The 27,028-nt window shown below is 60.1% G+C and overlaps 1 protein-coding gene across 1 annotated transcript in view; it reads right to left on the bottom strand.

Annotated features, from left to right (window-relative positions):
• The window catches only part of UNC13A (unc-13 homolog A), a 37,363-nt gene extending 10,919 nt beyond the window's left edge, over nucleotides 1-26,444 (bottom strand). The window contains exons 1-34 of the mRNA XM_059489594.1: nucleotides 26,353-26,444; nucleotides 21,572-21,601; nucleotides 21,162-21,261; nucleotides 20,246-20,363; nucleotides 19,953-20,076; nucleotides 19,719-19,792; nucleotides 19,585-19,639; nucleotides 18,839-18,874; nucleotides 18,098-18,308; nucleotides 17,534-17,659; nucleotides 15,593-16,240; nucleotides 13,868-13,961; nucleotides 12,858-12,904; nucleotides 11,482-11,569; nucleotides 10,475-10,480; nucleotides 10,159-10,230; nucleotides 9,636-9,855; nucleotides 8,866-9,093; nucleotides 8,548-8,689; nucleotides 8,032-8,201; nucleotides 7,429-7,544; nucleotides 7,162-7,325; nucleotides 6,309-6,471; nucleotides 4,089-4,157; nucleotides 3,880-3,969; nucleotides 3,536-3,670; nucleotides 3,137-3,270; nucleotides 2,610-2,695; nucleotides 2,263-2,389; nucleotides 2,088-2,184; nucleotides 1,820-1,963; nucleotides 682-765; nucleotides 387-464; nucleotides 27-115 (exon numbers count right to left, since the gene is read on the bottom strand). Coding sequence (XP_059345577.1) covers nucleotides 27-115; nucleotides 387-464; nucleotides 682-765; nucleotides 1,820-1,963; nucleotides 2,088-2,184; nucleotides 2,263-2,389; nucleotides 2,610-2,695; nucleotides 3,137-3,270; nucleotides 3,536-3,670; nucleotides 3,880-3,969; nucleotides 4,089-4,157; nucleotides 6,309-6,471; nucleotides 7,162-7,325; nucleotides 7,429-7,544; nucleotides 8,032-8,201; nucleotides 8,548-8,689; nucleotides 8,866-9,093; nucleotides 9,636-9,855; nucleotides 10,159-10,230; nucleotides 10,475-10,480; nucleotides 11,482-11,569; nucleotides 12,858-12,904; nucleotides 13,868-13,961; nucleotides 15,593-16,240; nucleotides 17,534-17,659; nucleotides 18,098-18,308; nucleotides 18,839-18,874; nucleotides 19,585-19,639; nucleotides 19,719-19,792; nucleotides 19,953-20,076; nucleotides 20,246-20,363; nucleotides 21,162-21,261; nucleotides 21,572-21,601; nucleotides 26,353-26,374 — 4,187 coding nt within the window. The 5' untranslated portion in view covers nucleotides 26,375-26,444. The remainder of the gene's footprint in view (nucleotides 1-26; nucleotides 116-386; nucleotides 465-681; nucleotides 766-1,819; nucleotides 1,964-2,087; nucleotides 2,185-2,262; nucleotides 2,390-2,609; nucleotides 2,696-3,136; nucleotides 3,271-3,535; nucleotides 3,671-3,879; nucleotides 3,970-4,088; nucleotides 4,158-6,308; nucleotides 6,472-7,161; nucleotides 7,326-7,428; nucleotides 7,545-8,031; nucleotides 8,202-8,547; nucleotides 8,690-8,865; nucleotides 9,094-9,635; nucleotides 9,856-10,158; nucleotides 10,231-10,474; nucleotides 10,481-11,481; nucleotides 11,570-12,857; nucleotides 12,905-13,867; nucleotides 13,962-15,592; nucleotides 16,241-17,533; nucleotides 17,660-18,097; nucleotides 18,309-18,838; nucleotides 18,875-19,584; nucleotides 19,640-19,718; nucleotides 19,793-19,952; nucleotides 20,077-20,245; nucleotides 20,364-21,161; nucleotides 21,262-21,571; nucleotides 21,602-26,352) is intronic.
• Between the last annotated feature and the right edge of the window lie 584 nt (nucleotides 26,445-27,028).

Raw genomic sequence — 27,028 nt, 5'->3', positions numbered from 1 at the left:
CCCACTGCCCCCTCACCCAGCTGTACCTGGTGGCAAACACTCGGCTCAGATCATCCAGGACGTTGTTAAGCTTCACCTGCAGCTCCTTGAGGATATCACTGGCTTCTGTGTCCAGCTGCAGGAGGAACAGGTTGTTGAAGCTGACAGAGCTCCTGAACCAGCCCTCAGGGAAGTTTCTGCACCCCAAATGCATCCCTGGGCAGGGTGAAGCCCAGTCTGATATGGTGGGAGAGCAGGGTGCCATGGGGTGGAACAGTGTGACCCCACACAGGAGTGAGGAAGGGTCTGCTCCCAGCACTGGGGAACTGGGCAAGGGGCTACCTCAGCAGGGAAGGGAATGATCCAACCCCCACAGGGCTCCCTCCAGGAACCCCCCCCATACTCACATCCTTCCCACCCATGGCTTCAAACATCTTCTCAAGCTGGACACGGAGCTGCTGGATGTTGTTCATCAGGATGCAGGGCTGGAGGGGTGGGATGGAGAGGGGGATCAGCACCAATAAATATGGCTGGGACAGCTGCCCACAGCCCCAGAACCCTCCCATCTTGCACTGGGGGACATGAGGACAGGGATGGCACAGAAGCCACCCTGGCAGCGTGTCAGGAACTGCCATCAGGAAGGGACTGACCCACCCTGGGGTTGAGGTGACATGTGGGGACAGAAAAAGGGAGATACATCACCACTTTCTCCTTCTCCTTGGAGCAGTAGGAGGCAAAATCCTTGGATATGATCTCAGCGTACTGGAGCAGCACATTGCTGATAGTCTGCAGCCAAACAGGGCACCAAGGAAGACACCCAGACAGCAAAGGGTAAGGAGGGAGAGAAAGAAACCATGAATCCAACAGCAGTGAAACAACCTCCTATCTGGACATATACAGGGAGTCCCAGACCCTCTGGCCTCATGGATCACAGAATCATGGAATCATTAAGGTTGGAAAAGCCATATAAATTCAAGTCCAGCCATCACCTCAGCACCACCACCATGTTCACCACTAAACCATATCCTCAAGTGCCACATCCATATGTTTTTTAAACACTTCAGTGCTGCCCTGGGCAGCCTGTGCCAGGGCTGGACAAACCTTTCAGTGAGAAATTTTACCAACATCCAACCCAAATTTCCCCTGGCACAACTTGTGGCCATTTCCTCTCTTCCCTGTCCCTGTTCCCTGGGAGCAGAGCCTGACCCCTGCCAGCTGCCCCCTCCTGTCAGGAGTTGTGCAGAGCCACAAGGTCCTTCCTGAGCCTCCCCAGCACCCTCAGCCTTTTCTGGTGCTCCAGATCCATCCCCAGCTCTGTTCCCTTCTCTGGACACACTCCAGCCCTTCAATGTCCTTCTTGTCATGAGGCACCCCAAACTGACCCCAGGATTTGAGGTGGGGGCTCAGCAGTGCCCAGCACAGGGAGGCAGTCACTGCTCTGGTCCTGCTGGGCACACCACTGCTAGGACAGCCCAGGTGCCATTGGCCTCCTTGCCCACCTGGGCACACCTGGCTCATGTTCATGCACCAGGAGCCACATGGGCACAGCCACTGGAAGCCAGATCCAGCACAACTGGTCTCCATGGGCTGCTGCAGCACAGCTGCAAGGGCAACAGCCACCAAGCCTGCATGTAACTCTTTCCTATATTGCAGAAAGCCAGTTTTAATTAATCTGTATTAATTAAGCAAATAACTTATCAATTATCTCATAATTAATTAACTAATATACTGTGCTAGCAGAGCTGGGAGTGTTCCAGGGTGTGCTGGTAGCATATTGCACAGGGAGCCCAGGAGCCCCAGGCAGGACTCCTGGCACTGGGGTGCCAGGAGTGGTGCCCACCTTGGCAAACCGTCTCATGTAGTGCCCCACAATCTGGGGGTCAGGGCACTCCAGCTTCTTGATGATCTCAAAGCTCTGGTTGAGCTGGGAGAAAACATCCACCACAGAGCAGGAGAAGAGCGCGTGCTCCGAGGTCTGCTGGAACTGTAGGAGTGAGACAAGGTGTCAGCAGGGTGTCAGGGGGACATTTTGGCCCCAGTCAGGACATCCTGGGCATCAAGGGACAAGCCCCTCTCCTGTGAGGCTGCTCCCCTAGCCCTGCTCATACCCCATCCTTCTTGTCCCGCTCCAGGGCTCCGTGCAGGAAATCCCGTGACACCTCTTCATTCTCATCCAGCCACTGGATGACAAAGGGCTCAAACCAGCTGCAAGAGAGAGCCAGCCGTGGTGAGGGCAGCAGCCCTGGTGGTGGCAGTGCCCTCCCGGCCCAGGGCTGCACTCACGCGGGGTACTCGGGCACGCGGCTCTTGAAGGAGGGCAGCTCGGTGACGTACTCGTTGTACAGCCACTTCACCTTGAAGTGCAGGTTCATGTAGTCTGCGCTCTTGCACAGGCGGTGCTTCTCGTGCTCTGCACGGGGAAAGGGCCTGGGGCTCACTCTGAGTCCCAAATCTGGGCTGTGCCCTGCCCAGGGGCAGCTCCAGGGTAAAAAGGTGAGGAGGGGGGTAAGCTGTGCATGGTGTTGGTGAGGAGAGGAAATGGGTTTGCCCAGGGAACAGGGGAGGTGGGAGCTGAGGGCAGCTCCTGCCTGGTTCTCCTCTCCCTGGTCAGGGTGGCAGGTGGGACTCACCCTCCATGGCATACTTCATGTCCTGAGCAAAGAGGTTCCACATCACCTCAGCGCTGATCTTCCCCACGTTCAGTTCCTGGGGGAACCTGGGGTGAGGGGACAGTGTGGACCACAGAATTGTTTAGGGTGCAAAAGACCTCCAAGGCCATCGAGTCCAACCTGTGAATGATCCCCCCCTTGCCACCCAGCCCAGAGCACTGAGTGCCAGATCGAGGCCTTCCTTGGACACCTCCAGGGGTAGGGACTCCAAAGCTCCCTGGGCAGCCCCAGCCAATGCCTGACCAACCCTTCCATGAATTCTTCCTGATGTTCAACCTGAACCTCCCCAGCACAGCTCAAGGCCATGAACACAGAGTGAATGGGCCCTCCATGTGGACAGATATCCCTCACACACCTCCCAGCAGCCTCAGCTTTCCCATCTGTAGAATGGATGTTATAACCACTTCCAAAGGCCTCAAGATCCTTTGGCCTCCATGTGGGTACCCTCTGTGGGCACAGCACTGTCCCCTTCCCCAGCCCCTACTCACTGGTTCAGGCAGGGTGTGTAGGAGTTCTTGTCTTCCTCAATAATGGAGACAATCAGGGTGATGAGCTTTGACCAGAAATCCAGGTTTTTGATGCTGGGGCCCTGCTCCTCGGGGGGCACCTCGCCTTTCTTAGTCTGGAGGGGCAGGGACACAGTGGAAAATTTGGTCACCCCAGTGCAGGGCTCAACTTTGTGTTGGGGTTAACAAGGGAGCAGGAGGGAATACCCTGGAGGCCCCATGCAACCCCCTCTTGTCTGTCCTGATCTCCACCCCACAGCTCAAACTCCTGGGGATGATTCTGCACAGGACTGAGCACTCTGGAGAGGGAGCAGGAGCATGAATAAAGGAGAAGGGCACAGGAAGGGGAGGTCAGTGCCCAGCACCCCCCTGCCCACACACCGGGTCTGTCTGGTACTCGCGGCTGTAGAGCTCGTGGCAGTTGTTGAAGATGTACTCGTAGGTGGAGTTGAGACAAGCCTTCACACAGTCCTTCACCACCTGGCTGGCTCGTGGGGGGCTCTGCAGCTCCTGGACCTGGTGTGCAGAGTGGGCATGGTGTTTGGAGCACCCCCAGACCTCACCCAGGAGCACCACAGGCCAGAGCCACCCCAACCCCCAGAGAACCAGGCCAGCACAACCCCAACCCCCAGAGAACCAGGCCAGCACAACCCCAACCCCCAGAGAACCAGGGCCAAAGGGAGTCAGATCCCTGAGGGACAGGGAGAGCAGGGCCCCAGCTGTACCTTCATGCGAAAGAAGGTGATGCTGGTCAGCAAATCCACTGTGGACTTCAGGTCCTGCAGCCGTTCGGGGCTGCTGGCAGGGAAGTTGTTCTGGAAGGGAAAGAGGGGAGTTGCCCTCCAAATTCACAAGGGAGGGTGAGGGAGCAGCCACCTGGTGCTTCAGCCACCTGGTGCCACCTGGGGATACTGAGGCAGGGCAGGCACCTTACCCGGTACATGGAGAGGTCGATGCGCAGGGAGTTGTGCAGCTGATCCAGGAGCTTGACAAAGCGATCTTTCTGTGGAGAGACACCCAGGGGCAGCTGAGCAGGGGAAAGGGACAGGGACTGACCCCCCACCCTCTGCTCTCAGCTCAGCCCTCACTCATACCTTCCCTCCTTCCCTCCTTTCCTTTCTCCTTTCTCCTTTCTCCTTTTTCCTTTCCTTTCCTTTCCTTTCCTTTCCTTTCCTTTCCTTTCCTTTCCTTTCCTTTCCTTTCCTTTCCTTTCCTTTCCTTTCCTTTCCTTTCCTTTCCTTTCCTTTCCTTTCCTTTCCTTTCCTTTCCTTTCCTTTCCTTTCCTTTCCTTCCTGCCTTCCTTCCCTGCCTTCTTGCCTTCTTTCTGAGCCCTCAAAGGGCAGGACATGCCTGCAGAGAAGAGCATCTCCTTGCTGGTGGCTGGGGCTCACTCAAAGGCCTCAGCAGCTCCTGGGGCACATGTGGCCATGCCAGGTGAGGTTCAGGATGGAGAGGTGACACCACGTGTCCCCTGTCATTGCTATGAGGCTGACAGGCTGCTCTGTCTGCCCACTGGAACATCTCTGAGCCTGGGCTCAGGACAAGAGTTGGGAGAGGGGGCTTTGCAAGAGCTCAGGAAAAAAGAGGTACAGTGGTTGTCCATCTTGAGGATGGCCCCAGGAGCTGGACATTTCCATGACTCCTCACTCACCCCACTGGGCTGCATCAAGGGACATGGGCAGGGAACACCCCGTGTGGGGGGGTCTGCAGTGGGGCTGAGGGGCTGTAGTTCAGCTCAGCCCAGTTCTCACCCAGGGAGCACAGGGCAGAAGGATGCAAATTCCATCTTGGGTTGTGGATTGAATCAGGGGTCACAGCTGATGGTAAAGCAACTCATGATAGAGTCCCAGACTGGTTTGGGTTGGAAGGGACCTTAAGGACCACCTTGTCCCATTCCCTGCCATGGGCAAGGACACCTTCCACTATCCCAGGTCGCTCCATGCCCTGTCCAATCTAGTCTTGAACACTTCCAGGGATGAGACAGCCACTGAGCTGCTCTCAGGTCAACCTCAGTCCTCACTCCCTCACAGGGAAGAATTTCTTCCCATTATTGGCCCCAAAACATTGTTGGGGAGCATTTCCCTTTGCATTCCTGTGGGTGGAGAGGCTCTGGACAGCCATGTGTGCCTGCCATGAGAGCCCTGGGCTCCCACTCAGCACTGGCTGTACGGGCCAGGGCTGACCCACAGGGCTCTGCAGAGTCCTGGATGGGAGCACAGGGGTGGGAAGGGCAGCGATTCCATGGCTCGGCCATGGCCACAGCCTGTGCTGGCACCGCAAACCTCCGGCGCTGGCGGGGTTGGCCCAGCCGGGCCCTGGGGCGTCCCCACACCCAGGAGCGGCTGCAGCACTCTAACACTGGACACGACATGGCCAGGCACTTTAGCACCCAACCTTAGGCTCTCTAAAAAAGAGAAAGATATAAGTTTTTAAAATCCTCCATGTTAGAGAAAAGGCTGGTTTTGGTTTCCTCCTGCTGCGTGATCCGAGGCACAGCTCACTCCCCCTGCACCAGAACGGCGAGGGGAGCCAAAGCTGCGTGATGTGGAGCTGTGCTCGGCCCTGGCTGTGTCCCTGGCTATACCCAGCACCTTGCTGTACCTGGGGCTGGGCACTGACCCTGGCAGCCCCATGCACACCCAGAGCGACCATTTCCTGCTTCTGGGATGGCACTGGGGGAGCCCAGGTGAGGGCTCAGCCCCTCCTCGCCCACGTCCCCGAGGGGCACCCAGCCCTGCCACAAACTCGCCCCCTTGGCACCCAGTGGTGCTGGCACAACTGGCTGAGTTTGCAGAGGGCTGGGGACCCTCAAAGCACACGAGGCTGTGCAAGATCCCCCAGGAAGTGCAGGGGTGGGTCATGGCCATATGCTTCTGATTTTGCCACCAAGGTGCCCCCTCCTCCTGGCACGCTGCCACCCAATTTGCTCAGGCTCCCATAATAAATAAGGGAGCAGATTTAGCCCTTCTCCTGGGAAGGTGGTGGCTCTTTTCCTTCCTGAAGTACAGGAGCAGGATGACTTTTGGGGCAAGCAGGGGCTGACCCCACTGCTGCCTGGCTGCAGTTTGGAGTGGGGTGTTTTGCACAGCTCGTTTTGCTTCCTGAACCCCCCACCCCCTCCCAGAAAAAGGGGAGAAAAAGAGCGCTTACTTACCATGGGACTTACACCGAAATTGGAGGCTGCGAATCGGTCGGAGGCGTTGGCATTGCTGGAGGACGTAGTGTGAGCGTAGTAGGCGTTGATGTTGGCCAGCAGGGTGCTCATCACCGCCGGCACCCCGGGGCACATGTACTTGGAGGAGAGGCAGGCAAAATGCCTACGGAGAGAGGTGGTCATGGGAGGGGATGCAGGGTTTGTGATGCATAAGTCATTGAATCCCAGAGCATCCCAAATTGGAAGGGACCCTCAGGGATCATTATGCAGCCCCTGTCCCTGCACAGCCACCCCAACACCCCCACCCTGAGCAGCCCTGGGAGCTCCTGCAGCTCTGGCAGCCTTGGCACCATTCCCTGGGCAGTGCCCAGCAGCCTCGGGGGGCAGAACCTTGCCCTGAGCTCCATGCCAAGGCCTGGCACAGCTGCAGCCCTTGCTGGGCACCTGTCCCTGTGCCAGAGCAGAGCTCAGCCCCTGCCCCTGTGCCTGCCCTGGGGAGGAGCTGCAGCCCCCGAGGAGCCTCCCCTCAGTCTCCTGGGCTGCAGCTGAACGAGCCAAGTGCCCTCAGCTGCTCCTCAGCCCTTCCCCAGCTCCGTGTGCCTCCTCTGGGCACTCTCCAACAGCTTTGGGTCCTTCTGATCTCGTAGTGACCAAACTGGACACAGGACTTGAGATGAGGCTGTGCCAGAGTGCGTTGGGAAGGGGAAGGATGGGTGCACAGGCTTGGGGCCAGTCTGCACCCATGGCAGGGATGTGAGTGCCAATGGCAGCAGAAGAGGAAGATGGGAACAGTAACCCTGCACCTGAGGGATGTGTGCAGCCCCTCTGAACCAGATGGGGGCACAGGACTCACGTCATGGCCTGGTAGATGGACTCCACCCCATAGCGCATGGCAAACTCATCCACGATCTCCTGTGCTGTCTCATCAAAGTAAACCTTCCACGCATCGTCCCCCTTGGCGTCGGGGATCTTCACCACGCCGTTGTTTTGCAAATCCGTCACAAAGTGAAACAGGTTCTGGAGGTACAAATGCATCCTGTCAGCTCCCCAGGGCAGGTGGTGGCAGGGTGGTACTGCTGGGGAGGGGGCTGTGCCCCCTGTGCCTGTCTGGGTTGCTCACCTCATGCAGGCAGGTGTACTGGACATGGTAGGGAGCAACCTTCTCCTCACCCTTGATCTCCACGCTGATGTGCAGCCGGATGGCTCCTGACACTGCAGACTTGTCTGTGCGCTTGTCTGTGGGTGCAGGGAGAGGGAAGGGTGTGAGGCTTCCCTGGGGCAACCCTGCTCACTGCCAGCCCCAAAGAAGGGCACAGTGCTGTGGCATAGGGCTAGGGCTGAGGGGACACCCAGCAGGGTGTGCAGCCAGACTGGGGTAGTGATTTGGCCACATTCCCAGCTGCTAGAGACATGGCCTTTCTGTGCCTCAGTTTCCCTTCTGCAGGAGGCTGGTGTTCTAGAACTTCCTGGGTAGTACAGGGTTCTGAAAATGACTCTGGGAGAACACTTTATCCTGATGGCTTTTGATATTAAATGTTTCTAAGCGCAAACCCTGCTGCAATAACCTTCAGCCTATGGTTGGCAGCACTTCCCCCTTGGAGCACAGCGCCAGGGTCCCAGGCTGAGCAGGATGTGGCACCCCTGATCCCAGTGCCAGGGTCCCAGGCTGAGCAGGACGTGGCACCCCTGAGCCCAGGCCAGGGCCCCAGGCTGTGCTGCTCACCAAGGTTGTACCAGACGTCCATCTCCCCGCTCAGGGTCCGGACCTCGATGATGGTCTGGCCCAGGAAGTCGTCAGATTCCCTCTTGAAGCGCTGCTTGACGCGGGACTTGATGTCATCATCCTCGTCCCACACACGGACCTTGATGCGGTCAGAGGAGTTGTGGCACTCACTGGAGAGGTGACAAAGGCCCCAGCATGAGCAGTGAAACCTTTCCAGCCACTCCCCATCACTGCTTCCCTAAACAAAAGGGACTAGCACAAAGCAGGAACTGGGGAAGAGAGCAGATGTGGGGGCACCAATCCCCTCCCAGCAGCTCTGTGCCACACCCAGGAAGCCCCTGGAGTCACACCCTCATGGCACAAAACAGAACCCCAAGGGACCCCAGCACCTCAGTGGGGGCAGGATGAGGCCCAGCTGGCTCCCCCCACCCTACTGGGACAAGGCAAGAGCCAGCACAGCCTGGCACAACCACGAGTGGCCAGAGAGGGGAATGGGGAGATCGGGAGTGAACTTACAAATGGAAATTCTCCTCCCAGACTGGGTTGAGGTTGCCGTAGATAGTTTTAGTCCTTTTTTTGGTCTTTCCAACCTGGACAGTGACATAGGGGTCACTGGAACCTGTCTTATCCTTTGCTTGCAGGCCCTGGGCACACACCACTGCAGCACAGCACGGCATGGCAGAGAGAACAGACAGAGAGAAGTCAGTGCCACAGCCACATGAAATTCCCCAAAACAGGCACCTGTGTCCCCCCAAGGGCTGAAGCTGCCTGGCAGAATGAGGGGTTGGGCAGTGGGGACATTCCCATGGTCCCCAAGGCTAACCAGCTGCCTACCTGTGATGCTGATCTTGGCTGACCATTTGGAGGTGCCATCCAGGACACTCTGCTTGACTGCCTTCATCTGCTGTGTGTGCGTGGTCTTGTTGACCCCAAACACCTCCTGGATCAGCTCAAATATCTCTGGTTTGTTGCGCTCCCGGATCTTCATGCGGTCCTTGAGCACCATGATGATGTTCTGGGTCCGATCCTCTGCCCCATGCTTGGAGCTCTTCTCTGCTGCTCCTGGGAGAGGACAGGCATGGGTGAGATGGGATGGGGGGCTAGTGGTGCCCAGGAGAGAGACAAGAGATCTCACAGGTTGGCATGGTGGGCTTGGGGACAGGGACAGGAGGAAATGGCCTCAAGTTGCACCAGGGAAGGTTTATGTTGGGTATCAGGGGAAACTTCTTCCTCAAAAGTGCTGTCCAGCCCTGGGCCAGGCTGCCCAGGAAGTGGTGGAGTCACCCCTGGAAGTGTGCAAAAAACATGTGGCTGTGGCACTTGAGGACACTGTCTAGTGGTGACCACAGGGTGCTGAGCTGATGGTTGCACCTGATAATCTTAAAGGTCCTTTCCAGCTTTAACAATTCCACAATTCTACAATTCCATGCATGAATTAATCAAAACTGGAGGGTTCTACCCCCTGCCCAGGATGGGTCTGCTCTGCCCACCACTCCTCCCATGCCCAGGTCAGGAGTGGAGCTCTCTGGGTTGCTCCCTCCTCCCTCTGCAAGGTGAGAAGGGACAAGGGAGAAGGGACAAGGCAGTGGGCCCCAGGTCCTTACTCTGCAGGCAGTCGGCGTTGAGCAGGTCCTGGCACTTCTCGTGGCACTTGACGCCGCACTCGGCGCAGCGCATGCCCTGGCGGGCAATGCCCCACAGCAGCCCCTCACACTCGTAGCAGTACGTGGGCGTGGTGGCCGTCCACACCTCGAAGTTGTGGGGCGTTGTGCAGGAGATGGGGTACACTAAGGCTTGCAGGGTCTTCTTGTAAACATGGTTTTTCTGTGCAGGGACAGGGGAGAGAGGGGGAGAAACACTGAAGCAGGGCAGAGGATGCACTTGGGGACATTGATTTCATGCTGGTGGTGCTGGGCTGACAGTCAGACTTGATGATCCTTTGGTCCTTTCCAATCCTAATGATCCCATGATTCTATCCCCGGGTGCTGCCATGAGCAGCCCAGATGCTCAAGAATCACCAGAGGATGCTGGTGGGGCACAGACTCTGCACCTCCACTGCTGGCCTGGGCCCCCATGCTCAGTTTCCCCCTCCCCACCATCCCCAGCCCAGCCCACCCCAGCACTTACCAGCTCCTCATTGTTCAAGGTGCTCGAGGCCAGCGCGGATGTGATTCCCGCTTTCCTGGACTGGACCAGGGACTGCGGGAAAGAAAGAGAGTTCCCAGATCCAGCAGACCATGAGAGCTCCCTCCTACACCCCAAACCCAGATAGGGAAGGGTCCTGGCTGCATGGGGGGCAGTGGGGACAGCCCAGCACCCATTGCTGTGCAGTGGGACTGGAACCAGGGCAGCAGCCTGTGACATTCCCAGTTCAGCTCCAGTGGGGCAGAGCCTTTCCCCACGTGTCTGAGACCCATGGGGAGATGGGGTGGGGGGCACTTACCATGGCCTGTGGGCAGCCAGGGCCAGCGAGGGGGGAACAAGAAGCCATTAGTGCAAACCCTTCCCAGGAGAGCCCCTTCCCTGCCAGAACCAGTGGGAGTTGGGGGAACTACCCCTCATCCAGCACTGAGCAGTCCGTGGTGGGGGGCACTGTGTCCCCAAACCACAGCACTGGCTGCAGCCTGCAAATCCCAGCAGGGAAAGGCAGCAGAACCCCCAAACCCCACACACTGCCCACACCACCACCCCCACCCCCAAAACACCAACACAGCACAGTGCAGAAGCATCAGCAGCTGCCCAAGAGGGCTGGGGTGGGGCACCAAGTTGGGCACAGCAAGGGGATGGGGGAATGTGGGGACACAGGTTGGGAACAGGAGGGTGGCACCCCAGGGAGGGCACACAGTGGAGATGACAAGGTGTAAAGAGAGAGGAAGGAGGGGAAGGGCACCTAATTCTTGGGGACAGGGTGTCTTTGTTTCCAAAATTGCTGTCTCTTGTCATCAGGAGTGGGAGGGGACCAGCAGAGTGACTCTGGGCAATAGAGCCCAGGGACTGGAGGGGACCCCATCATGGGGGGCCCACACATCGGGGGTCTCCAGCCCCATACATGGGACAGTGGGGACAGGAGCACAGGGTGTGGGCAGCTTGGAAAAGCCATTGCCAGCCCTCCCCTGGTACAGGGGTCTGTCTGTCTGTCCAGCACCAGTGTGGCCCAAGCTGCAGGGACAGCCTGGCACAGCAGCTGGGACACAAAGGGACCAGGGATACAGCACCAGTAAAAAATGGGAAACCAGATTTAGCCCTGGGAAACCTTAGGCTGATGCTTGGGGTAGGGACCAGAGCTCCGTTAAAGAGAAGCACCCTCGGGTAGGGAGAGCCCAGCTCCCCACTGCAGGGAGGGCCAGGAGCCCCCCGGGCAGTGCGGGACGCCCCCTTTGGCAGGGCTGGGGGCAGGGGCTGGCGGCAGCCCCAGGGCGCTGTCTCTTTAACCCCTCGCACCGCGCTCACCAGATCGCTGACTAGAGGGAGAGATTTGCGTCCAGGCTTAATGTCGGGCATGCTGTTAATGCAGCGCAGAAACCTTACAGCCGCCCCCCTGCCGCAGGGAAGGCCCAGCCAGGCCACAGGAAAGAAAACAGAGAACACAAGCCATGTTAGAGGCAGCTGGGGAGCGGGGCGCAGTCCGGCGGGGCAGCAGGAGCAAAGCTGGCAGCTGTGGGGGCGTGCCTTGGGAGGAACCTCACCAAATCGCTAACTAGGGGGATGGGTTTTCGCTTGCGAATGTCCGGCATGCTGTCTATAATGATCAGCCCGCCACCAGGCCTGCAAGAGAGAGGAAAGTCAGCGGGCAAAGGGAAACTGAGGCACGAAGGGGCCCCCTGCTGTTGCCCCACGGTCACTCAGCACTTGAGAGAACCACGGTTTGGGCTGGAAGGGACCTTGAAGCCCATCTCGTTCCATGCCCTGCTGAGGGCAGGGACACCTTCCACTAGATCAGGTTGCCAACCTGGCCTTGGATGCTTCCAGGGATGGGGCAGCCACAGCTGCTCTGAACAATCTGTGCCAGGGCTTCACCACCCTCACAGGAAAGGATTTCTTCTCAATATCTAGGACTTGGTGAATATGACTGCAAAGCAACCCCTGTGTGGCCAGGGACCCACCCATGGGATCCCCAAACCCACCACCACCCCAGCCAGGGTAGGGATCACTGAACTAAAAACTAAGGGGAAAGGGATTTTGGTAAAAAACTGTGATTTTTCCCCACATGGAGCTTAACCATGAAGTGAAAGCCAGGAGAAAAACTGCCCATTTGGCTTAGTCAGCTTTGGCTTTGCAGTGTGAGGCTGGAGAGCTGGGGTTCTCTCTGGGACCCCAAAGGGGAGCACTGAGAAGGTGAGCCTCAGGTTTTGCTGCAAGGGAACCCAAGGCAGGAATGGAACTTCACAGCCCTGCTGGAAAGAAATCTCTGGGGTGATGTGAGAGTTCTCAGGCAACCTACCAGGTTCTGCCCAGGTCCATGGCAGGGTGTCTGCGAGGGCAAGACAGGACTGACACCTCCAGCCCGTCCAGGTGAGAGGCTCTGCATTCCCCATGACACCACTCCATGGGGGAAGCAGGAGTTGCCACCCCTCCTCATCCCCATCTCCACTCACCTCCTCGCTCTCCCCCTCAGCAGCAGCTCTTGGGGTCACAGAGCAATGTCCTGTCTGCTGGCTGCTCCAAAAGCACTGACCAGCCCCAAAATCCAGCTCCAAAAGACTGGCCTCCCTGAATGCCCACAGCCTGGCAACCCTTCCCCACACAAGCTCATTAATCACATCCTAATGAGAAGGGGGGCTGAGATCCCAGGGGGCAGAGTGTACCCAGCTTCCCCTTGTACTCACCCTCCTTTGAACCACAGGGATTTTTCTCCATCACCTTCCCCGCGGGCCTGGAAAACAAGGGACAGAGTCAGGGCACAGCAAGAACCACCAGCATGGGGACAGCCCCCCCAGGGCAGTGAATGCTCACAGAATGAGCAGGGTGGGCAGAGAAAGGTGTGCTCCAAAACCAAGGGGGCTCTTCCCAGCACTGGGAATAAATCTCTTCAGGAGGCTGAGCTGGGTGAACAGGTGGGGTGGGCTTCAGCAAAGGGGATGAGGTTGGCAAAGCAGGGGGCATGGCTACACTGTGTGAAAATTCAGGGCTTGGGGGAGTGAAGAAACAACACAAAAGCTCAGCAGGTCCTCAGGGACCCACAGCAGCTGGAAAGGAGAGCAGGGAAAAGCCAGAGCACATGGAAGAGGGTGTGTGTGCAGGGATCATCCAGCAGTGCCAGCTACCCCTGCAGGCAGGGGATTATTTTGGAGGAGAAGGGCAGAGAGAGACCCTTACCCCTCCTTCATGGGCAATCCCTGAGCACACACACACACACACACACACACACACACACACAGAGGGAAGGCACACACAGGGCTGGGAGGTTCCAGGTGCACATGCTTACCTGCAGGCAGGCTACACCCCTTCCCTGCAGGGAGGGGAGACGCGGGTGCAAGGGCCATGGTGGTGGACAACTGAAAAGAGAAGCGGTGGGGAGAGGGACCAAGACCCCAGGGAGCGAATCCAGAGCCAAAACAAAAAGAAAAGATGGAGGATGGAGTCTAAAAACAAAACAAAATATTGTCAACTCAACAGAGGGGAGAGGGCCAGGGATGACGCACCAGCACACACATGCAGCACACACGGGGGATCCTCAGCACTCCCAGCCCCGCTGGGGCAGCCCACTTGGTGCCAATGGGGTTGTGGGCACCCCTGTTGGCACCACCGAGTCTGTGGATGTCCCTGGGAGCTGCCCAGGTGTGGAAAGGGGCTGTGCCCCCAGCCCTGAGCCACGGCACTGGCCAGGGGTCCTCACCTCCTGCAGCTGCATGCAGACCTTGTTGAAGGCTCTCAGCCAGTTGGCTTTGGCTCGTGCTTTGGGGTCCTGCACCTCCTCCTCTGCCGGCTCCCTGCAAGCACACACATCCCCTGTCACCTCCCAGCACAGCACCAGGCAGGGGGGAGCAGCCCCCACACCCCCAGCAGGTCTGAGGCTGCAACTGGGGGATCCTGATGTGCCTTGAGACAGTGTGGCCATGGCAAAACTGCCCCTTGGAACCAGGAAGGACTGAAAAGGCAGCAGGTCCCGCTGCAAAGGGCAGCCACAATCAGGGCAGAGCACTGGGGAGAAGCCAGAAGCTTCCCCACCCTCAGGACACCCTGCCCTGGGCACCCAGGTGACACAGAGGGGACAGCAGGTGACACCAGCATGTGAATTAAACATTCTTTGTCCCCATTGCCCCCACAATGTCCTCTGGCCACTTCCCCGGGTAAAGAGCACCCAACACCCCGTGGTTCCAAGCCCAGGGAAAAGTGTCTGCCTGGACATGCTGGGTGTTGTGGGGTATTTTCTCCTCTCCTACAAAATCAAGACAATGGAAGAAAAGCAAAGAAATGCTCCAAACATACCAGTGTCCTGGAGAGCCTGGTGTGATGCAACAGGGAGGGAGGAACCCAGAACTGCTCTGGGAAGAGGCCATGGGCACTCAGGAGATGAACCTGCTCAGACCTGGGGGCTCTGTCTGTGTTAATCTGGGATCCTCAGAGCAAACCTGGGATCCTCAGCTTTAACCTGTAGTTCCCAGCAGTAATCCACAGTCAGTGCTACTCTGGGGTCCCAAACACTAATTTGGGGTCATCAGTGCTAATTTGAGGCCCTCAGCACTAATCTGGGCATCCTAACACAATCTGGGGTTCTCAGCACAATCCATGGTCCCCAGCACTAATCCACAGTGCCCAAATCCTAGCACAGGACCCCTAAGCCCCCTGCCCTCCTGCAGTGGGTACTGCAGGAAAAACCTGGATATTTAGCCCTCAAGTTCCTGCTAGGTCTTGGGCCTAAATATCCAGGTTTTTTTAAAAACAGCTCATTACACATTGGTTTAAATTTGAGATTCTCCATTCCTGGTCTGTAATTTAAACTAAATAAAAGGCTGAAAAAGCCCATCACAGCAGTTCACCTCTGCACAGAGCAGTGACACTCACTGAAAATGGAAATGATCAATAATGATATTTCAATAATCTGTCCCCAAGACATGAATTATTCACATGCTGCACCAGGAACCTGACCACCAATTAATTCCCTTGTACAGCACAGGAGGCCATGGATGAGCTTCTACCAGGCCTAGGGAGAGGACTGACTTCTGTAAAGGAAATCTCCTCCTCTGACCAAGCTCCACCAGGGTGCCAAGAGCCTGTGCCAGAGGAGAGGAGTCACAGCCCAATATTCCATTCCCCCAGCCCCATGTCTGTCCCAGGTTATAAACCTGCACCCCCAGCAGGTTCCTGAACACCTTGGGCCATGCTCAGGACAGGGGGTGGCTGGGCCCAGGCAGTGTGCCCAGGGTGCTGGCTCTTGCCTGGTGGCACAAAGGGAGCTTCCCCCACCTCGGTGGCTCAGGCACCTGGAAAAGCTCCAGACACAGCAGAAAGTCCCTGCTCCTGTGCCAAGCACCAGCACCATCCCTGAGGCACCTCCAGAGCATCCTCAGTGCCTGCAGGCACAGTGCCATCCCAGGGACACCACAGCTTCCCCTCCTACCTCTCATCTGCTTTTGGGGGCTCAGTCTCCAGGGCTGCCTCTTGCAGGGGAACTTCCTCCTCTGCCCGCTGGGCCTGGAGGGCCTCAGGGGCTTCCTGGGGAGCAGAGGTGTCCTTCTCCTCCTTCCTCTCCTCTTTCCTCTCCTCCTTCCTCTCCTCCTTCCTTTCCTGCTGCTGAGGCTTCTGCTGTGGGACCAGCTGGGCTTGCTGCTGCTGCTGTTGCTGTTGCTGCTGCTGCTGCAGGACCTGTTGCTGCTGCTGCTGCTGCTGCTGTGGCTGCTGTGGCAGGGGTTTCTGTGGTGATGGGTACGTTTCATGCTCAGGGGGTTCATAGGTGTCCTGCTCCCGCAGCTCCTCCTCCTCCTCCTCTTCCAACTCCTCTTCCTTGGGGTAGCCTTCCTCAGTCTCACTGTAGTCCTCAATGAACTCTTCCTCCTCCTCCTCCAGGTAGAGATCATCATCATCCTCCTCCTCCCAGCGGGGGGAGTCCTTGCGGTAGCTGACGGAGCTGTGGCAGGAGTGGTAGGAGTCGCCGTCCCTCTCGTCCAGCTCCGAGTCCCGCAGGCTCTCGTTCTCGAAGTCCTCGCTCAGCTGGGAGCTGCCCTGGCTCAGCTCGGCCGACGAGGCGTAGCGGCTGCTGCCTGTGGGGCTGGGGGCCGAGGGGACACAAGGACAGGGCTCCCGTGGGTCCGTGGCACCCAGGCAGAGCCCCAGGCCCTGCCCCAGGGGCGGGAGGATGTGCAGCTCCCATGGGGAGCCGAAGGCACAGAACCAGGAGACTCCATGGGCTGAACCAGCCCCCCAGGAGGGGCACTCTGAGCTGCCTGCCCATGCCTGGGCTGACAGTGGGGATGGGCTCACAGTGTCTGTCTCCTGGGCTCATCCCAGCCAGGGGTGCCAGATCCTGCCTCCTGCTGCTGCCATTCACCCTGTCCTGCCCCTGACACACAGATCTGTCACCCGTGCTCTGCACAGCCCTCCCAGGCACCCCCACCCCAGGACACCCCCAAAACCCCCTCACTCGCCTTGACACCATCCCTGCCTGGGGGGCCCCTCTCTGCCCTTGCTGCCAGGCCAGACTCCTTCCCCCGCCCCATCTGCCCCCCCAGACCCCTCCTCTCACAGCTGCCTGCACTGGGAGGCCCACAGGGGCCCGGGAGGCTGCCAGGGACAGGGCAGCCCCGTGGCTCCATGGGGACAGGCTGACAGAAGCAGACATGCAGACAGGACAGGGACATGCCGAGGAAGAGGCCGACACCACGTCTCCAGCACTGGCAGCCAGGGCTCAGGGGGTGTGTGAGGGGACAAAGGTGAGGGGCTGGGCTGGCAGAGCCCACAGTGGCTGAGCCAGGCTGGGGAAGCCAGGGGACACCGCAGGGAAGAGAGTGCTAGGGGATGGCTCAGGCTGGTCCCAGCTGGGAGGGGTACTGGCATCATCCAGGTACCTTGGGAAGGAGCACTTGGGGTACAGGGATGCAGGAGACACAGCTCACACCTGGAAACCCCACACCTCCCCATCCTGATCCTGGCCAGAGCTGGGAGAGGCGCTCTTGGCACATGGCAGGATCCCAAATCACTGCATGAAGACAGGCACACCCTGGCAGGTGACCAGGAACGGGGAGTGGCATTTGAGCCCCCAAGGGCCCAGTCCCACACCCGCTGACACGACAAGGAACAGGTAGCAGCACTGCCAGACAGTCGCAGTGCCAGCAAGCAGGACCAGGATGCCGGGATGTCACCCCATGAACTGGGGTGCAGCAGCAAGAGGGGCTGGGGGGACACCTGGAGCACCCCAAAGCTGTCCCTGCAGGAGGCTGATTCGGGGCGGGGAGGGTGGCACAAGGCCGCCCTTGCCAGGACTGGTGTTGGCCTCACCATGGCTGCAAGGACCGAGCACAGCACTCTGCGACGGCACACGGCACACGCACAGGTAGGGACCCACCTATCCGACAGGTCTAGGGACCGCCTGCTCTCAAGGGAAGGCTGGCGGCTGGTCCGCCTGCTCGACTCAGAACCGGACTCAGCGTCGCTGCGCCCGATTGCGGCAGAGTCTACGCTACCATAGCGTCTGCCAGGGGAGGAGAGGAACATGGTCAGAGAGCTCCCACCGCCACCCGCCACCCCCTGCTGCCGTGGGGACGCTGGCAGGGAGGCTCTGAACACCTGGAGGGGGCTGGCACTTTGGGGTGGGCTCTGCCACCAGAGTCTGTGTCCCCAGCCACCTCATGCTGCACTGCCCAGCTCCCAGCAGGGACAGCCAGGGGTGGGGGGCCCCAAACCCAGGGAGGACAGAGGAGGGAAGTGACCCAAAAGAGTTTGAAAACTTCCCAGTGAGAAGGAAAGGCTTGGATGGGACCAGCACCACCCCGCTCTTCCTCACCTCATCCTTCCCTCTGTCACTGGGAGCGCCATCCCTGGCGTCCCCCTGGGGACCCGCTGGCCTCTGTCACCTGCGGGGGAGGTTGAGAGAGCCGGTCCCAGGGTGAGCTGGCTGTGGCCACTGTACCTGATGGGAGCCTGGTCCGAGTAGTCCATCTCGTAGCTCTGCATGGAGTCGGTGTAGGAGTCGCGGGAGCTCTGCTGCTGGTGCCTCATGGGGTACTGGTGCACGGAGGCGTTGGGCTGGGACGTGGTGTAGTAGGGTGGGGGGATGCTGTTGCTGGTCTCGCTGCGGTAGTCACTGTCCCGGTCATCCACGGTACTGTCGGGGTCATCGTCTGCAGGGGGCCACAGTGAGCGGGGCAGGGGATGGCCCAAATCTGCCCCCGACCCTGCACAGAGCCTTCAGGACACCACTGTGTCCCCACCGCTGTGGGACCGTGCTGGGGAGGTGGGCCCAGGGCAGGATGAGGGGTGAGCTGACCTGTTATCAGCACAGGAGGGGTTTGGGGGGATCAGGGGAAGGTGAAGGGGGAATTTGGGACATACAGAAGGAGGAAGAGGATGGGGGCAGGGACCCTCCCTCTGCCCCACCAATGTTCCACCACAGAGGCAAAGCCTGAGCTGCTCATTGCCACTGGGACACCCCAAGGGCACAGAGCCCCATGGTGCCATGTCCCCACCAGCCCATGGGGACAGCCCTGCCCAGGACAGGGCACTTGGTGACACTGTCCTCTCCCAGTACAGAGTCATGGCACAAGGCCACAGGCTAGACCCAAGCTCCAGGTCCTCTGAGCCCTGGGACAGGCAAAGAGGGATGTGCTGGGGACCCCCAGGCTGGGAAGAGAGGAGTGGGCAGGATACTTACTCTGCTGTTCTCCCCAGCCAAAATAATTCCAGTTGCCTACAAAGAAAGGGGCAGAGATAATAAAGATGGAGGCAGCTGGTTGGGAGGAACCAGCATCTCCCCAGAGGGCACACTGGCACTGGGACACTGCCCTGGGGACAGCATCCAGCATGGGGCACACTGGCACTGGGACACTGCCTGGGCCTGATCATGATGACACCAAGCTGGACTGGAGACAGTGCCTGTGTGGGCATGGTGCCACTGACCTAGGCTGGGGACAATGCTATGGCCAGGCATGGTGGCACTGACAGGGGACAGGGCCTGGGGCTGGGCACAGGGGCACTGAACCATGCATGCCCCTGGGGTGGTTATAGAAGGGAACTGAGGCATGTGTTGGGACAAACTGAGCTGGCACCCCAAATACCTCTGCAGGGCCCCCATCCAGCAGCCCCCAACACCAGCCTGCTGTCCCTTGCCCCAGTGGAACTGCTCTCATCAGCCCCATTGCTCCTATTGCTCCCCTCCACACACAGGAAGGCTCAGCCACTGTGGAGCTGGGAGACAGCAGAGAAACACTGGCAGACACAGGAAGGATAACAGGAATGGGGATGGGGACTGGGTATGGGGTGAAGTTAAACCCTACTTGGTTGGGATCCAATGCCCCAAAGCAGATGTGGAGCCCACCCCTTGAAACTCCTTGGTGTGGGAGTGGGGAGAAGGGAGGGTGTGGGTGTCCCCCAGTGGGGCAGGGACAGGGCAGCACTTACAGCACTGTGAGCCATGCACAGGCAGAGGCTTTTCCTGCTCCTCCTGGAAGGCATACTGGGGAGAGAGGGGCTGGTGAGGGCTCCTGCTGGCAGCACTGCCCCTGCCCCCTCACCCCAGGACTGGCAGCACTCACATCATCCTGGTCCCGCATCGCGTTGAGCTGCTCCAGTTTCTTGGCCCAGTACCTGGCCTCCTCCTCAGGGATATCTGTGAGGGCAAAGACCCCAGTTAGTGCATAGATCCCCCAAAACAGCCCTCAAGCTTTTGGGGCTGAGGATCAGACCCTCAGCCTGAGCTCCAAAGCTCATGGGCAGCCCTGGGGCTGAGGGCAAGGAAGGACAGCCTGGGGATGGGGATGGGCACCCACCCAGCGGCAGCTCAAAGCGTGTGTCCAGGAGGATGCGGTGGAAGGTCGGATCCTTGGTGCCTGAAATCTCATTGTCTGTCATGATGACCTGGGAGTCGAGTGTGAGCCATTCCCCAGGGCCCTCCTGTCAGGTAGAAATGGGGTGAGGAAAGCTCCCAGAGCCCCCTTTCATTTCCCAACAACCCCAGCACACAGGGTGTGGCCCCAGGCAGGATGGGGAAGGCTCTGCCTGGCCCAAAGGACAGCTGGGGGGGCACATGTCCCTTGGGGCTGAGCCTGTGCCTGCCTCCTACCTCATTGGACTGCCTGATGGTCCGGAGGGGGATCCACACCGTGCCCACCATGGTGTCCCAGATGAGCCCCTTGTTCCACACCTCCACAGTCAGGCCCAAGTCCAGCCGATTGATCTCACTGGGGACAGGAAAGGGATCAGGTTACCCCCATGAAGTGAACCCCCCTCAGGTCTCTGCAGCCTCCTGGGACCACCCCAGCTTCTACCTGTCCTCTCAGGGACTGCCAGGACTCAGGTGAGCCCCTCAGATCTGGGCTCAGGGCAGTGGGGGACTCCCCGTGTTGTTTATGGGGGCAGGGGGGAGCAGCAGGGATGGGGGAGCTCAGGGGACCCCTGGACACTCACAACATGGAGTCCTGCATACCCATGGACACTCACAACATGAAGCCCTGCACACCCCTGGACACCCCTGGACACTCACAAAATGAAGTCCTGCACAGCCCTGGACACTCACAACATGAAGCCCTGCACACCCATGAACACAACATGAAGCCCTGCACACCCATGGACACTCACAACATGGAGTCCTGCACACCCATGGACACAACATGGAGTCCTGCACACCCATGAACACAACATGAAGCCCTGCACACCCATGGACACTCACAACATGAAGTCCTGCACACCCATGGACACAACATGGAGTCCTGCACACCCATGGACACTCACAACATGAAGCCCTGCACACCCATGGACACTCACAACATGGAGTCCTGCACACCCATGAACACAACATGAAGTCCTGCACACCCATGGACACAACATGAAGTCCTGCACACCCATGGACACAACATGGAGTCCTGCACACCCATGAACACAACATGAAGCCCTGCACACCCATGGACACTCACAACATGGAGTCCTGCACACCCATGGACACTCACAACATGAAGTCCTGCACACCCATGGACACTCACAACATGAAGTCCTGCTCCCAGGAGGGCAAGTTGCCCCGCACTGCGATGGTCGTGCTCTTGACATTTTGCACCTTCAGGGTCACGTAGGTGTTAAACTTCTCTGTGGGAACAAGCAGAGGGTGAAGTGACCCCCAGTGTGTCCCCCCTCCCCGACACTGCCCCCTGCCAGCCCACACACACTTCCCTCAGCACCCCAGTCCCAGGAGGGATCCCAGCCAGGGCTGGGAGGATGTGAGCCCCCCGCTCTGTCCAGGGCACCCCCATTTGTGTGTGTGTCCCCAGTTTGCCAAACAATGCCTCCAGAGCTAAGGGTCCCCTTGACCCCCTTCCCCAGCCCCTCCTCTGATCCTGCCACACCCAAGCAGCCCAAGAGCCCCCCACCCTCTCCCCTCAGGTGGGGTCTCACTTACCTTGGGGCCCATCATACTTGGCCTTTTTAACTGTGGGGACAAAGGCAGGGAAGAAAATCAGGCTGAGACCCTGGGAAAAGGCTGGGGATCCCCACCAGGGTGTCAGGGGGGTGGGAGGACCCCAGTCCTGGTTGTCCCCCAACCCCCCCCAGCTGCCAGGTGGGAAAAGTGCTGGGATCCCCCATGCCAAGTGAGGGTGAGGGATCACACATGAGATGGAGGTGGGCATCAGAGGGGAGAAAATGCTCCCCCAAAAACCTGCTACTGTGTGACAGCTTGCAACCGCAAATGACCAGGGGTTAAGGGTTGTTGAGGGGGTGTTACCCCCTCACCCCACACTTTTGATTTGGGATTTATTTGGAGAAACAGATGATGTTACCATCCATATCCAGAGGAAAACCTGTGGTCTGGGGCACGCTGTTCCCCACTCAAGTCCCATCTGGGTGGCATCAGCCCAGCAGGACCAGGGTTAATTAAGACTCTCCCAAACCACTGACCCACATTTCCCATAGGAAACCGGGTGAGTCGGTGCTTGTAACCCTCCCTGAGCCAAAACAGCCCCAGGGGTGGAGGAGATGCCCCGCAAATCCTATACAGCCCCAAAACATCCCCATTGCACCCCAGCCGTGTCTCCCCCGTGGAGGCACTGTGGGGCTGGTTCCCATCGTGCCCATTGGGGGTGCAGGGAGCCCTCTGATCCTGCTCCACGGGAAGCCCCCCAGTCCTGGCTGACACGCCCAGATGTTCCCCGTTGGGTGGGGGGTCGGTGCCCAGCCTGTGGCTGCACTGGGGGGGCAAAGGGGGCCGGGCACAGCCGGTACCGACGCCGCCAATGCCCGGGGGTGTCCTCGGGGCTGTGGGGAGGGGAGCGGGCGGGCAGGGAATGACACAGCACCCGGAGAACGCCTAAGTGACGCGGGTGCCAGCGGGTGCACGACCAACGTGACCGAGCAGGGATGAAAATAGCCCTGGCGACATCAAAGGTAATTTGATTTCGGAGACGTGCCACTCGCCACCGCCTATCAGCCGCCACCAGCGCCGGAAGGGACGCGGGGCTGCCGCCAGCGCCACGTGCCTGGCTGGGCTGGCAGCAGGCACCAGAAACCTCGGGGAAACTGAGGCAAGGCAAAGCGGCACCTCGGAAACAACTGGGGAGCCTCCAACCCGGCTGCCTGCCCTGTGCCACCGAAAGGGTGACACGCTGGGTGGCTTTGTGCCCCAAGGAAGGTCAGCAGAGACGCCACTGGCAGCCACGTTCCCAGGGAACCATAGAGATGGGGAATTCACACTCGGGGGGCTGGCACAAAGCTCCGGGATCCCAAAGATCCTCGAGTGACACCAGGCTGGGAGCCTGGGGGCTGGCTGGGGATGGCTGGCACCACTGTGTGTAATGATTATGTAAATGAAATAAATGTATTTATACATTCTATTTTACATATTATAAATTTATATTATTCTATTCTAACAGAGAATGTGGAGCCAGAACCTGCCTGTGGCTGACAGGGATCCCCCTTCCCCCGGGCCCAGGGGCACCCACTATTCTTTACCAGCTGCTGCTTCCAAAAAGGAACGGGAGAGCAGAGGAAGGAAAAGCTCCAAAAATACCCGAGCTGACAGGAACAAACAATTACCCAGGGAACACGTGGCTTTCCTGGCTGTCATCTCCTGCCAGGGAGAAGTCCTGCTGTCACCATCTGCAGGAAGTGCTGCCCTCCCACCCATCAAAGGGTCCCCAAAGCTGGCACAGGGCTGGCGAGACCTGGGGTGCCACCCTGGGGCTAAATTCAACCTGAGTCCCCAGGCAAGGAGCTGAGAACAGTGTGACACTTATGTGACATCAGCAAGCTGGGGGCTCCCCAGGCTGGGGTGATCTCCCTCCTCTCAGGGGGTGTTGAACACGTGGGGAAATTGAGTCAGGAGGCAGCTGGCAGAGATTGGACTGGGAATGGCATTAAACTGGGCTGGGCTGTTGGCATGCCCCAAGGCCTGTCTGTCTGTCTGTCCTTCCCTCTGCCTGTCCACACATTCCTCTGTACATCCATCCTGCTGCCTGTCCATTACCAGTCTCTCCACCCACCCATCCATGCTCCAGCCATCCACCCGCCCATCTGCCATCCATCTTGCTGTCCATCCATCCTCCCACCCCTCTGTCCATCCACCCACGCCTCTGTCCTTCCTGTCTCTCCATTCACCCATCCTTCTGTCCATCCACCCACCCCTCTGTCCATTTTCCTGTCTCTCCACTCACCCACCCTTCTGCCTGTCCATCCATTTGCATGTCTGTCCACCCACTCCTACCATCCACAATTTGTCCATCCCTCTGTCCGTCCATTTACCTGTCTCTCTGTCCCCTCCCCTCTCTGTTCACCCACCCATGCCTCTGCCTGTCCACCCCACTCTCCGTCCACTCACGGGTCTCTCCACACACCCATCCCCATGTCTGTCCCCCATACATCAGTCTGTCCATCACCCAACCCTCTGTCCAACCCTCCATGCACCCCTCCATCCGTCCACCCACCCGTCTGTCCTTCCATCCACCCCTCTGTCCTTCCTCTCCCTCTGTCCCTCCACCCACCCACCCCTCAGCCTCTGTGATCACGTCTCCCATCCCCTTCATCCATCTGTCCATCCGTCTCTCCATCTGCCTCTCCAGCCGCCCGTCCGCCCGCCTGTCCATCTGTCCGTCTGCCTCCCGCCACTCCAGACACCCCCTCCTGTCCCCAGTCACCCCACACTGCCGGGTCACTCCAGTCCTGTCACACAGGGACACCCCTGGCACAAATCCCCCATGAGGGGCGGGGAAAGCCGGGGGAGGCTCTGGGGTGGCACCCCCACCCCCGGGACCCCCAGAATAGCCCGGGGAGCGTGAGCAGCGAGTGGTGACGGGCACTGGGGGAAGCCCCAGCCCACTCGGAGCTGTTCTGAGCAGCCACCCCCAGCGCCACCGAGGGTGTCACCGCATGTGACAGTCCTTTAAGTGGCAGTAAAGAGGCACTTCCCCTGCCAGAGGAGAGTACTGAAATCTGGGGCTGGCAGGGGGGCACACAGGGGCACGCCAGCGGTGGCACTGCCACCAGAGAGGGGGCTGTGACAACACCTCAAGGACAAGGACACGTCAGGGGGTGGAAGGGGCTCAGCCTCCATCCTGATGAACTCAGGCAGCACCGGGAGAGCCCCATTTCCTCCAGATTTCACCTGGGGTGAGGGAATCCAGGAATCCAGACACTCTATGGCCCACCTTGTCCCAGTTGTCCCTCTGCCACCTCCATCCTCTGACCCCAAGACACACAAGTGCTACCCCATCCCCACCAGGATGTCACAGGGCCTTGAGAAGGGGGCAAAGGGACCCCTCCCGACTTCTGTCCCCCCTCATTGAGCATTCAGTCCAGACTGAGCAGCGAGGCTGAGGCCAAGCCTGCAGGGCTCATTTGGGCACTGGGGTGGGCAGGGCTCAGTGTGCTGGGTGCAGGGATCCCCTGCCTGTGCAGTGCCCCAGTACATCCCAGTATGGGAGACCAGCACCAGCTCTCCTAACTGGGCACACAGCACCAGAGCCCCAGGTCGTACCCTGACCCCCGCCAGCATCCCCATGCCAGGCTGGGCAACACCTGCAGGGGCACAGGGGCTGCAAGAGGTGGGGCTGGGGCTCGGGCTGCAATCTGAGAGGCGTATTTAGGGTTTCAATCCCCACAGTGTGGGATTTGGGGTGCATAGGGTCTGTTTGAGGGAGTGAGAATGTAGAGATACATAGATGGGTTAGGATGATTTTGGGTGAATTGAGAGAATGTAGAGATACATAGATGGGGGTAGATGATTTTGGTAGTGGAGGGATTTTAGGGGTTGGGGGTGCTTCAGGGTGTAATTGAGGGGGTGGGGGTGGACGTGGGGTGTTGGGGGCACAGATGGGTTATTTTTGATGAGGGGGTGGTTGGGAATGCAGAGGGCTGCATCTGCAGGATGGGGGTGCCTGAGGATAGGCGTGAGGGGTGTGGTCCTGGGGGGGCTGGGGAGGGGGTATATGGGGAGGGATGCGATGGTGGGGGGGTGTACGAGCACGGTGAGGTCACTGCTTGAGGGGGGTGTGGGAAGAGACGCGAAGGGAGCAGGATGGGAAGGGCAGGGGCTCCGAGGGGGAGGCAAGCTGGATAGGATGGGGTGGGCGGCGAGGGGGGAGCCCCCTCCCCACGGCGGGGGAGGGCGATGGAGGGAGCCCGGGGGGGTTTATAGGGGACCCCCCTCCCTCCCCGGCAGTGGGAAGTTATGGGGGCAGCTCCCGCCCCACGGCGCTGGGAGGATATGAAGGAAACCCGGGAGTTGTTCCGGGGGGAGCCCCTTCCCACAGCGGGAGGGGAGCCCGGGAGGGTTCCGGGGGGAGCTCCATGGGGCGGCGGGAGGCGCGGAGGGAGCCCGGTCCCTCCCGGCGGGGTTCGGGGTCAGGACCAGCGTTCGGGGGGATCCCGCGGGGTTCCGGGGGATCCCGGGGGGTTCCGGGGATCCCTGTGCGGGCAGGGCGCGCCCACACCCCCGCCCCTCCCCCACCCCCGCTCCTGGCTCCCGCGCCGCGCGCGCGCCCCCGCCGGTTCATTCATAAATCCACGCGCCGGGCGCTGCTGAATGGAGCCGTTCCCACGGCCCCCCCCCGCCTCACCGCCCCCTCCCGCCCGCGCTCCCCTCAGCCCCGCCGGGCCCGCGCTCCCCCCTCTCCGCCCCGGGCTCCGCTCCGTCCCCGCGCGGGACGCGCCCCCCGTCCGGCCCGCGCCCCGCGCCCCGTGCCCCGGTACCTCCGACGCAGAGCAGCGACATGGCGGCGGTGCGGGTGCCGGGGGGCGCGGGGGGGCGCGGGGGGCCCTGGCCGCCGCCCGGCTCTAGCGCGCCGCCATCTTCCCTCAGCACCGCGGACAGCGCCTGACGTCACCGCCGCCCCCGCCCGCGCGGCGCCGCCCCCGAGCCCCGCCCGGCGCCGGGGCCGAGCCGGGTCTGGGGTCCCGGGGGGGGGGCACGGGCCGCGGAACACACGGCACGGCACGGCCACACGGCACGGCTCGGCACGGCACGGCACGGCACGGCCACACGGCACGGCACGGCACGGCACGGCCACACGGCACGGCACGGCACGGCTCGGCACGGCCACACGGCACGGCACGGCCACACGGCACGGCTCGGCACGGCACGGCACGGCACGGCACGGCACAGCACGGCACGGCACAGCACGGCACGGCACAGCACGGCACCGCCCGGCACAGCACGGCACCGCCTGGCACGGCGCAGCACGGCACGGCACCGCCCGGCACGGCACGGCACGGCACAGCACGGCACGGCACGGCACGACACCGCCCGGCACAGCACGGCACGACACAGCCCGGCACGGCACAGCACGGCACGGCACGGCACGGCACAGCACGGCACGGCACCGCCCGGCACGGCACGGCACGGCACGACACCGCCCGGCACAGCACG

This window comes from Ammospiza nelsoni, chromosome 27 (genome assembly GCF_027579445.1).
Source record: "Ammospiza nelsoni isolate bAmmNel1 chromosome 27, bAmmNel1.pri, whole genome shotgun sequence".
Classification (NCBI taxonomy): Eukaryota; Metazoa; Chordata; class Aves; order Passeriformes; family Passerellidae; genus Ammospiza; species Ammospiza nelsoni.
The sequence above is the reverse complement of the archived record's forward strand: the minus strand, read 5'-3'. Positions and strand labels throughout refer to the sequence as shown.